General features: G+C 41.7%; 1 protein-coding gene across 1 annotated transcript in view; it reads right to left on the reverse strand.

Annotated features, from left to right (window-relative positions):
• Positions 1 to 12,004, reverse strand: part of ARMH3 (armadillo like helical domain containing 3) — a 107,344-nt gene that overhangs the window by 84,403 nt on the left and 10,937 nt on the right. The window contains exons 9-14 of the mRNA XM_052676738.1: positions 8,587 to 8,643; positions 7,558 to 7,601; positions 5,818 to 5,878; positions 5,175 to 5,221; positions 4,686 to 4,761; positions 1,826 to 1,919 (exon numbers count right to left, since the gene is read on the reverse strand). Of these exons, the coding sequence (XP_052532698.1) occupies positions 1,826 to 1,919; positions 4,686 to 4,761; positions 5,175 to 5,221; positions 5,818 to 5,878; positions 7,558 to 7,601; positions 8,587 to 8,643 (379 nt within the window). The remainder of the gene's footprint in view (positions 1 to 1,825; positions 1,920 to 4,685; positions 4,762 to 5,174; positions 5,222 to 5,817; positions 5,879 to 7,557; positions 7,602 to 8,586; positions 8,644 to 12,004) is intronic.

Here is a 12,004-nt window from a genome sequence, read left to right on the forward strand (position 1 = left end):
GCAAAGTGACATTTAGGTAAGTATGGTGACAGGCACACTTGATTTACATATTATGGATTAACACTTACAAGAAAAAGTCTCATTTAAAGAAAAGAGGAAATTGCTCTGAAGATCACATCACTGCCTAGCCTGGTTCATGGCACAGACACTGCATTTTTTACCCAAGCACTCCGAAACTTTAAAAGGCTTTAATTCACATTAAAGGCTAACAACCATAGAAATTTCAAACCAGAATATGAACCCATTTTTAATTCCAGTCAGCATTAAAAAATGCCTGAGAATCACAGATGAATTTCTACACGTTGTTGAAACTTGGAAATAATTCAACCAAGCTTTTATTCTTTCAAATGCATGAAAAAGAAGAAAGCAATCTTTTCATTCCGAAGTAAAAATGCCTCTTACTAACTCTCAGCCACAGGCAAGTTTTAAAGCTGAGTTGCAAGACATGAGAAAATGAGGAAAATTCTGACATGCCTTTAAAATAACAGCAGTACTGAAGAAGTACCACTGAAATATAACTAAGCTGAGGTCAACAAAAACCAAAAATAATAAGGATCACAGTGCAGAGATCATCAAGGTGACAGCTAATACAAATAAAGCATACTTCCCAGTGTAATTCCTGCACGCTAGGATCAACTCCAGTCCTTAAACTCAGTAGCCTTGCATGCAGAAGGAAGCCTCAAGCTCCTTAACATCACTGCCTCTGCTGAAAGCAGGATGGAGTTTTTGCTTTGCTTTTGTTTTTTAGTAAATAAATTAAAAAAAGAAAAAAAAGAAAAAAGAAAGGAATATGAGCAAGCTGTAGATGTGGTTAAGCATCAGTTCTTTCAGTTGTATAATACAGCGTGGGCATGGATACATTTGCAATGTACGTGTAGAACACAAGCCCACAAAATGCCCGTCCCTCTACATTTTACGCTGCACAAAACGTGTAGCACACAAGCACAGGGAGACCTGAGACACAGGGAGCTTTTAACTGAAGCTTTTGATATCCATGGTAACCAGACAGAACTCATCCACAAGGAGGATCGTCTTTAACCAGGATATCAAATGACCTGAATGGCTGATATAACTAAGTAACCCGGGCTGCTTGGTCCCTTAAACATTACCAAATTATTTTGGCTCTATTCAAAGTGACTCTATTCTTCCTCTGAATCCTTTCTTCAGATCTGTGCCATTAGAGTAGGTGGCCATTTGATTTCTTCTCTTAAACTGGACTGCAACTATCCATAATAAACAAGAAGGGTTTTATTCTCAATTATTTTGAAGTACATTTATTTGAGCACATAACATCTCATTTAGATCTCAGCACAAGCAGTCATTCACAAACCCTGAGAGATGAAAGACAACGAGAGGGAGGAATATCTCAACTCCTGGGTTGGACTCAAGTCCCAGTTAATTCAAAGCTGGGGACAAGTGCATTAATGGCAAACTGCGACCGTCTGTAAATCTGCTCCAATGGCAAATAACCCCAGGCAGAGAACCTGACACTAGAAATACTCAAAAGCAAAAGCCTATGTAGGATAACTAACAGTTTGGGTGTGCCTTCGTCCAGATACGGGGACAACACTGTTTCCAGAAGGAACACCAACACAACCTCACTAAGAAACACACAAGGCAAAATAGAAACTACGCTAAACATCTTTCAAACAATTTAAATCATGCCAAATAATATTTGTTGCTTGTGTTCCTGGGGCAGATCTCCCCGGGAAGAGAACACCAGGTTACATCTGCACCAGACAGACCTCATTAGTTGCTATCTTGAGGAAGAGCTTTGCCAGCTATTGTTAATTGTCCATCCCCAGGATATCATTACATTTCTTACCATCCGAAGAAGGTGGGGTGGTTCCAAGTGGAGTGACAGGCGTTGTTGGAATTGGACTTGTTGGCGTTGTCATCAGCCCCATTTCAGGATGGCTCTAACAGAAAACAAATCCCAAACATACACAGGTTAATAGCTTCCCTGTGGCTAAGTCACATGGATCACTGCTTGTACTGTTCCACACTCACACAACAGACACATCTTCAGTGAAATCTCAGGAAACTTCAAACTCTCCTCAGACGAGGAAAGCTGCACTTTACAACCTTGGATATCTACAATTGAACAGTAAATCAATTAATTTACTCAGCAAAACACACAAATAAATCACAAAGCAGTAGCTGTCCCTGACAGACAGACAACATGCCTTTCTCCAGCACAGAAGGGGAAAAGGCAAGCAGAAGCCTACACTGTTTACAGCTTCTCATCACGCCAAAGCCAACCCAAGGGTGTGCATTTGAAGTCTTCCTCTACAATCCTTTTATTTCCCTTCCTAAAAGCAAATTCTTCTACCTCGTTGCCCTCCACCTGCTCATATTCAAAGATGATGACAATTTATTTCTTTGTTTCTCCCTGTAAAGCTCAGACACCGGAGGAAAAGAGTGCGTAACATAAAGAACACTGCCATTATTGATCCTCTCTGCTTCCATCAGTCAGTTACTCAGTCCATTTCATCTTTGCTAATAGTTGCCTGCCTAATTACTGCTTTGACTTTACTCTTTGTAAGCTCCCAGATCCATCCAAAGATGGCAATCTGCCACGCTATTTTAAGTCTGCCTGCCAAGCAGAGCGTCCATTTCATAGGGCAAGTTTTACATAAATGTATCATCTGCCTTAATACATCATCACGATTTCAAAAAGGAAAGGGATATAGAACTACTGGTTTGACATTAGTTCTTTCTTCACAAGTGGACAGCCTTCACACTGCCCTTGAATATCTCATTTTATGAGCTACCATAAATACACGTATTTTATGGGAAGCACAGACATATACTACACCAGTTAAAGGCAATTGTAAATTACATGTACTAATTGAAAATTTAAGATCCAGCTTATCATTGAAAATCTTACATAAAACATGCTTGCTTTCATATGTTTTGCTATGGTGTTTACCTTCCCTTTCCCAAAAATTAACTGTCAGTTAAGAGATAATAGTGCCACCTAGCAGCAAAAACTGAGGACCAACAAGCTGGTAAACACAAGAGCAATTAACACTTCAGGCATCATCACAGCTATACCTCAGCTCTTCCTATGAGCTTTTATAGGAGCAGGGAGTCATTCACACAGTCCCTCTTTCAGCAGTGGATGCAAACGAGCTCATCACTCATCAGCTTCCAGAAGTTTCTCAAAAGTCAGTATGCCCTACCTTGACCTCTCTTAAAAGAGGGATTACTGGCATTTCACCCAAGAACAACATTAGAACCAAACTTCAGTCAGGTCCACTGAACAGTGGCTGCTTCAGCTACCACTTTCACAAATAACTAGCTTATTTTTTCCACTATTAATGCAAGAGCTTTTATGCCAGCTGCTCTTTTCCCATTCTCCTCTTATCCTTCTTCTCCCTCAGGGATATCCTGGCCACGTACAGGCCTGAATTGGTATTACACAACTAGAAGCAGAAGTCTCTCGGAGGCAGCTGGAATGAACAACCTGCAAAAAGCAAACAACTTGAGCGAATTAACCAGCCCCACAACAGAAGCTTTCTAAAGAGTTCATAGTTCTGCCTATCAGTCTTCTGCCATCAACACCACTGCCAGGAGCTCCCCAGAGGCCCACTCCCTCCTTTGTGCCACGTGTCTAGCTAGTAGTGTATTACACAGAGTGACAGAATCACAGGAGGTGGAAGACACTCGAAGAATCGAGTCCAAGCCCCTGTTACAGCAGGTTCCCTACAATTGGCCACACAGGCAGGCGCCCAGATGGGGCTTGAATATCTCTACAGAAGGAGACTCTACAGCTTCTCCAGGCAGTCTGTTCCAGTGTTCCATCAGCCTTACTTTAAAGTTCCTCTGCATGTATTGCTGCACTCTGATGAGCTGAAGTAGCTGGGGAAAGGCCTTAACTTTTTTTCCCCCTCACAGATTACTAGTAGTACTCGAAAAAAAACAAAATTACTATACTAAACTGTAATGCCTTCTCAGATTCATCAAGCCATTCCTACAGCCAGCCACAACACCATCATCAGATCAGACAGACTCAGTATTTCTCCCTCATGGTGACTGTCTTTGCAAATTCATATACCAATTAAAAAAAGCATCCAGAGGTCTGTGTTCAGAGGTACAGGGCAGCCCCCACTGCTTCTCAGAACACTGCTATAGCTCTGCATCCTCACCACGAAAAGCACAAGGAGAAGTGCTCTGTTGTGACAGCAGTCATTGATGACTTCCTCAGTGAAGGATACCTACACAAACAACAACTTGTGGTATGTGCACATCCAGACAGAAAAATTAATCCAGCTTGGAGCTGGACCAGCTTCTTCCCCTCATCTCTAATTTATCATGTGTATGAACTGCTCCAATAGCAGCACTCTTACTGCCACAGTCAACTCACTGCATCCTCCTGATGGCAGTATTACAAACTCTACACAGTCCTTCCATTCAGTGGGAAAAATGGCTCCTAGCACAAGCTGTGCCCTCAACACTTGAAGCATTTTCTGGCAAGGCAGGAAGCATCTCCTAGAAATAAATCCAGTCCCTGGTTTGTTTTTCATCTTTTGCGCCCATCTGCATCTGTGGAAGAACCCAGAGGGGGAAAACAAAACAAAAACGCAACCAAAACTTCTCTTTTCACCAATTCAATTACTGACTTCTTAATTTCAAAAGACATCTAATAGAAAGAAAAAGGCAAACATAGTACTGAAACTCACTTGTGCCAGAACTGTAATGAAGTTCCGGTTTAAGTGGACGGCTTCATAGAGGGCCAGAAGGATTGCTTCATTAGTTCTGTGGAAAGGACACCGACAAGAGCACAGTTAATTAAGGGCTAACTCCAGATGAGAATCCTGAGAGCAAGGCTTCTGAAAGAATATTTTTTTCCCAATCATTTTAAACTCTGCCCCAGCAATCCACTATTTTTCATTATTAGCAGTACTGAGCAGTGCACAAATACATCTATTTTTAGATTTCAACTACAGTCACTGCTTTTCTCCTGCAGAACAGCTTCCTTGTTACTCACTCTCAAGCAATGTTTTCGTCTTTAAAGCCCTTTCTTTTCAGGGTAGAGGTCTGCACAGACACAACACACCCTGGTATTTACCACTTGCCCCTTTTATTTGTTTTGTTCCATGATGAGGAAGATCACGTTGATCAGAGCAGTGAATTGTCACTCATTGTGCAAATAACATCTGTACACTTACTGCACTGATATCTTCTCATCAGCATCTGCTATGAACATGCTGCCCACCTATGGAGAGAAAAAGTATAGCAGAGGAGGAATTTTTGAAAGCTACTGAACAGCACAAGGGAAGACACAGATTTAACTAAGCTGGAATGCCCTGTGAGATATGTTCTTATCCACAGCACAAATGCAGCTTACATTACAAAACCAGTGAAATAGAAACTGGGAAAGTTCCACAAAGGACAGAACAGGGTGATCATACACATTGTTTGTTCTTCTCTTGCTGCCCAGTGCTTAATCTGTCAAGTCACAGAAAAAACTGTGTATTCTAAATCCCAACCTTGATTAGCCTGTGGTTCTATGAGAGGACAACAGATCACTTCCTGCCAGTGCGCCCCAAAGCATAGCAGTTCTACCCACATCACTCCTGACAGATAGCTGTCATCACTGAACTACCCTTATTTTTGAAAGCACTTTCTCATCCAGACAGCAATATGCTCCTCAGGATACAGTTACCTCAGCTGTATTTGGTTTAGATCATATCAGTGCATCCTTCCTACAGAAGAACATTCCAAGCTGAGTTTTTGGAAACTCTCACCCACCTGCTGAACTTCCAGGAAGTCCCTATTTTAAGAACAGAACAACACTGCATCCTTGCTTACCATATTAGTTAGGGCTGAGAAGAAACCACTCTGGTGCTCCTCTTCTTTGTCTTTGTATTGCCTGAACAAAGAAATCAGGATGAAGCTTCAAGCTTAGAAAAGTAACTACAGTTTTCTTCTTTAAATCCCCACATCACAACTTTATCTGATCAGGATGCAGGTGGGAGAAAGTTCCAACATACAAAACTCCTTTTTAAGAAGCCAGTAAAAGAGGAGGAGAGGATATGAAAATATCTGCAAACTGTTTAAAGTGAGGGTGCTGAAAGATACGACTCTGAACTGCTACACAGGATATATCCAGTCTGGTCTAACACTAGGGGCGTATCAAGTGACTTCACAAATTCTGTCTTGAACTAACCACACAGTAAACCACAGCCTGTAACTACAGGGTACTTTCCTTTCAATTATCAGCAGCTAGAGTAAACCACACTTTATCAACACAGCCAGGAGAGCCCATGAAGACCATTAGACCGGTTCACGGCCCAAACCCTGTTGGATCCTGTATTCATCTCCCAAAAGACAACAGGTTGAAAGGTGGTTCAAATGAACCGTTCTGCTGACAGCTGTCTGTTCCCACCTGCCTTACTTCCAGGGCACATTAGAAAGCACAAGGATGTTCCTGAGCAGTCTAGTAAACATGACAACATAAGCAAGCGTCAGACCATGCACACAGACGTGGTCCAGAAACATGACAGCAGCCACCACCCATGGCAGGAGGCCCTTGACTAGGACTGACTTTGGAACAAGAAGCCAACAAACAGGTTGGACATCTCAAATTTAAGCTCTTTGCTTCAGGTGACATTGAAATGGGCTAGCAGAGCTCACGTGGCCATTTGTTCTGTCTTTCATAAAGGAATCCAATTACACATTCTGCATCATGCAAAGAAAACAATTCTAAAATTCCACAAAGGGGAAAGAAAGATGAGCAAACAAACCACAGCGCAAGACAACATGTCAGAATAAAAGAAGGTGAGTGAATGTAAAACAAAAGATGTTTAATATATTTTTAATATATGTTTAATATGTTTAATATATTTACGTGATTTGTTCACTTGCATCATCTTGTGGGTATATCTGTAACAGTGTACATTCAAATGGAATTAAAACAACTTCCTGATACTTTTAGAATTCTTCTGCCCCCAAAAAAACTTAGGGTTACTCAGGTAAAACTGCTATGTGTTGCAATTTTCTGAAGATATTTTTTCTTAGGAAAACTTTGGATTGGATACTTTGTATTGTTACTTATTAAAGCGACTTTGGGAACGTGCCATCCCTCCTGCTGGCTTCCTGGCTCTTTTCTCAGAAGGAATTCCTGCTGCCCAGTGTTTGCAAGAGTAAACATTACCTCTGATCTGGCACGTGAACAGCCCTGGATAGATCTGCATGTAGAGCAGTTCTCAGTTAAACAAGAGAAGTCCCCAGCAAATGATCTATCTTTTGTCCTGGGCCATAAGATTTTACACAAAGTTCATAGAGGTAAAATCCATGACAGGAAAAATATACAATAGAAATCTTCCCCTTCAGCAAGATCTGTCCTGAAGCATATCAGCACAGCTGGTACAGATGTATTTATACTTGCAATGACAACAACTGAGCACAAGTACCTCAAAGCATGAAACTACTCCCTGCCTCTGCAGCCGCACCAGGACTGGTAAGGGACTGATAAGTTTACTCATAAAAGTATGTTGAAATGGAATGCAATTCACATGCATTTGAAAACAAGAGATGTTAATGTTTTACCTGTTGTACTCTGATAAAGCCTGGGCAATTACAAGTCCCATTCCCTGCAAAAAGAGTTTAAAAAAGTTTATATTACAAATTGTAATGCAGGAAAACTAACACTGAACACACATTAGCACCCCTGCCCCCAAAGATACCATAGTATGATGCTAAGAATTCCCCCTGCAGCTGCTTGAATTAATAAGATACACTTATACAACAAAAGCACAGCCTAAAAAAAAAAAAAAAAAAGGCACCAAAATTTAAAGTTTGTTATCTATTTATCTAAGTCCAGAAGAGAAAGTTTATTCTCCTTGGGCCACCAGGCACACCTTACTCAAGAAAACTCAGTGTGGCAACAACTCCAGAATGAAGTGTGTGTTAGGGAAAAGATACCCAAAGGTTCAAAACAAAGGCCATAAGCACTAATGACCTTGTCATTTCTTGTCAACAGCCTCCACCACTCCACAGTTACTGGTCCTCCTTCTCTGACAAGCTAATTAAATCAACTCAAAATAGTTGCTCTCATCCTTCAGTTGCACAGAGTTCACTTTTACTTCATGCCTAAAGAAAGTTTGCAAGTCCACATCTCTCCTAGCCGGCAGTGCACTGACATTTTGTATCAAGGCTTAAGTACAAAACTTAGGCAGCATCTACAATGTAAAGCATGACTGGTAACTCTTGATTTGGGAGCTACAGTAAACGAGTGGATGACTTGTAGAAATTGGGTAACACAGCACTGCAGAGCAGATGCTCTTTGGCAAAGGAACATACAGGCATTTAACAAATGTCTCATAGACCAACCTTAGGATGTTCTTCGCTACCTAGTCTTTTAACCACCCTCATCATTCAACTGATGAACAAACTGTTCAAATCCAGAGTCACCTGACATACAATAGTGCAGTTAGGGCAGAAACCCATCATACAGATGCTCTTTGCAGCAGCATTGCTCTCAGATCCTCTTGGCACCAGACATTATGACAGCATTTGTTAACCTCTCAGATGGAAAAGCATCCCCAGCAGCACCCAATAATTAAGTCAAATACTCACGTTGAGCGTGGCCTCATCATCTACGATAGAGAGCTTCACAATGTAAGGATTCACTGACTACTCAGCAGCAGGAGAGAAGAAAGAAAGCAAACTGGTTTTAAGTTCAGCATTCACAGGAAAAGAAACCATTGCAATTATCTTTCAAAGGTTACCTACCCACCTGGGAAGAATTTCCCTCCCACCTCACAAAGCAGAATGCACACAAAGCACCAGAAGTCACATTGCACGGTACGGCTGCTATGCCTTCTCCTTACCTGCTCAGCCAGACAGGCTGCTGATTTCATTGAGAAGAGATGGAGTCTCTGCTCCTTTGCTAGCTGGACTGTCATCACTGAAAGTGGAACAGCTGCCCTGACAGCCTGTTATCAGTGACACACACACGCAGCAGGCACAAGCAGTGAAGCTGGGACACAACATCCCTGTCCTGATATCTCTCTTCTGCAACACCTCACAAAGATTGCTTAAAGGAAGGAGGACTCAGGAAGGCATGACAACATTACAGACTCATCTGCTGCAGGGTTAGAGCACAACACTTAACAGCTTATACCACGGAGAGCCAGAAGTCTCTGGAGAATATAAATTCCTTGAACTAAGCTGAACAAAGCACACAGCCTCCATCTATAAAGATAAGGTGTAATAATTTAGGGAGCATTTTAGATTAGCAACGTACATTTGTTTTTCTTTGTGTCAGTGCAAAGGTAACAAGGTTGACTTGGAACTAGGACAGAGAAGAAAAGATTGTCTGTGCAGTAAGTCCAAAATGAATGGGATGAGCAAAGCACAAAACATGTACCAGATAGAGCCTTACAAGTCAAGCAGTTATCTGACTATTAGGCTCAAGGCTTAACAGAAGGTTAAAAATCAGGCTGATCAGAAAACAACACAGTCACAATTATTCTGTGCTTTGGGAGAATCAGATTTTCTCTTTGGTCCAGGGAAAAAACTGATCAGAAGACCTCAAAGCTCAGTCTGTCACAGCCTGCACTATCTGCTACCTCAGAAAATAACACAAAACTCACACAGAACCCATTTGTGCATGAAGCACACAAAGAGATTTCCTAGAGGCTGGAGGAGAGGCTCCTATCAAGTAACAGTATACACTTCTTTCTGTGCAACCACGATCTTCTGCCACTTAGAATACGTCAATAAACCAGAAGCAAAATTCAAAAATGCGTAGCTAAAATACATCTTAGTTTTGCTAATTTTGATCATTATGTTGTTCTCATTATATCATAAAGAAAAACTCAGGCCAAGCCTCTCCACCCCACAGCTCACAGAAGCTCGGTCAGAAGATCGGTCAACCTGTGATTCATGACCAATAAAAGCAACAAAGTTTTTCCAGACAACAGACAGCAGGGCTATGGTGAGTTAGGGGCAGTGGGGTTTTCCAGATTCCCAGATAAGCCAACTGGAAGATACTGCACTGACCAATACAGACAGGCTGCCCTGAGACCTCAACATACATTCCGTACCATCACAGAGTGGACAGTGAGCAGGATCCTTGCCATCCCCAGCCTGTGAACAGCTCCTCATGCTCCCACTGCCCTCAGCTCCCCAAGATGTGTGCTACATGTCATCTACCTAAGAGCCAGTCATTCCAAACAGCTACTTCCTGCTCATCTGTGATCAGCTTCAAGCACCCCTAAGCCCTTCCCCCCATATTCCCTGCCTGCTTCCAATCCTGTTATCTCAGTTTCCTTCGCTTTCTTCTCACCGGGAATTACTGCAAAATATTTGGAAGTCTAAATTACACCTGCCACTCAGCAATGCGTGCAAACACACAACAGCCTTGAAGAGGGGCTGATAAGCACCTTGAAAACTCTAGAGTGTGTCAATGAAGTGGTGACACGAACTTAGAAACTCTGCCTCCAGCTGCCTCCAGAAAGAAAACGATAACATGATCCTCATCTCTTCAGAGAACACACTGCCACCAAAGCGTAAATATTGTAATACTAAGGTCTTCTCTTCAGTGATAAGGTACAAACTCCTGGAATGCAGGAGAACTCAAGATGTCCTCTATGAGCTCACCACCACTAGGCGCCAATAAGCTCAAAGCAAAGAAGGTGGAAGCTGGAGGAGATGATTACCAAGTGATTTCTAAAAGATAAGCCAGTTAAAACCAGATCAGAACCATAATCCCCAAGCAAGGCATGTCATACAAATTGAGAGCTATGTGAAGAAGCACACAGATGTGGCAGAGGGAGCTAGATCTTCCCTGTAACTCTAATGCATCTCAAGCTCTGACACAAACCTACGGGAAGCAAATCTTTGGTAACAAAATAAAGCAGAAATATAAATTAAAAAAAAAAAAAAAATTCAAGCTACCCACATACAATCTCTAGTTAGATGCTTAACTTTTTTTCATGTCTGTAACACAAATGAAGCCAGAGTCCACTTGATTATCCCCTGCAGGATTTTCCCCCTGAACATTCATTAGGGATGATTCAGCAGCTTTGCCTCCAGCGCTGATGAGGCCATCTCCTCTGCAGGCAAGGCATCTTGCAGGGAACTGGAGCTTGAAAAATGACTCTTTTTGTTAAAGAGATACATTCAAAAATCATTCAAGTTCTGAAAGGGCTTTTATTTTAATAATTCCATGATTCTAGTATTTTTAAGTCTCTTCAGCAACTGCTGGAATCACAGAATTGCAGGGGCTGGAAAGGACCTCTAGAGATCACTGAGTCCAGCAAAGCAGGCCCCCTACAGCAGACGACTATATCAAGGCAACTAAACATGAAGGGCTGTCTGATACACTATAGCAGGCAGACAATACAGAAAGAAACAAAATGTTTTCACTCCTTTCTTTTCAGTTCTGTCTTTGGATGGACACAATACACAATTCTACTGGAAAAAAAATTAGCACCTAGATGTAATCTAGGAATCAGTCTATTGAAAAGTCACTGTTTGAGTTATGTTTTAAGTTGCTATTCTAGCAGACATCTCTTACAACACTGAGAGAAGGACACAGTGAATTACTCCTTGATGCAGTGTTTCCTCTGCTTGGCATCCTTTTGAGCAGCTAGCTTCACCATTTCCCAATGCACTCAACTATTTAATGCTCCTTTCATGCTTCTCTCACATAGCATCAAGGAAAAAAATTTTCTCTGAGATAGGGAATAGGATCATTAAGCCAAAAAATACGGCTGAAGAGTACACAGTTGTCACAAGTTTTGAGAATGATTAGGTTTCAGATCAGCGGCATCTCTTTAAAAGTCCCGTGTAAAGACACACAATTTTTACTCCTAGAACAGAAGTTACTGAGAAGTTACCAAGATCACAGCTATGCTGGTAATGAAGACGTGGACAGATTTTCCCCAGGCAATTGGAAGGGAAACTAGAAAATTATGACCGTGTTACTACAGGCATCGCTTACAGTGTGTGACACTTCTAAGAGGCAGTGTCAGGCAACTGCCATATA

Source organism: Tympanuchus pallidicinctus, unplaced genomic scaffold (genome assembly GCF_026119805.1).
Source record: "Tympanuchus pallidicinctus isolate F22 unplaced genomic scaffold, pur_lepc_1.0 scaffold16, whole genome shotgun sequence".
NCBI classification, from domain to species: domain Eukaryota; kingdom Metazoa; phylum Chordata; class Aves; order Galliformes; family Phasianidae; genus Tympanuchus; species Tympanuchus pallidicinctus.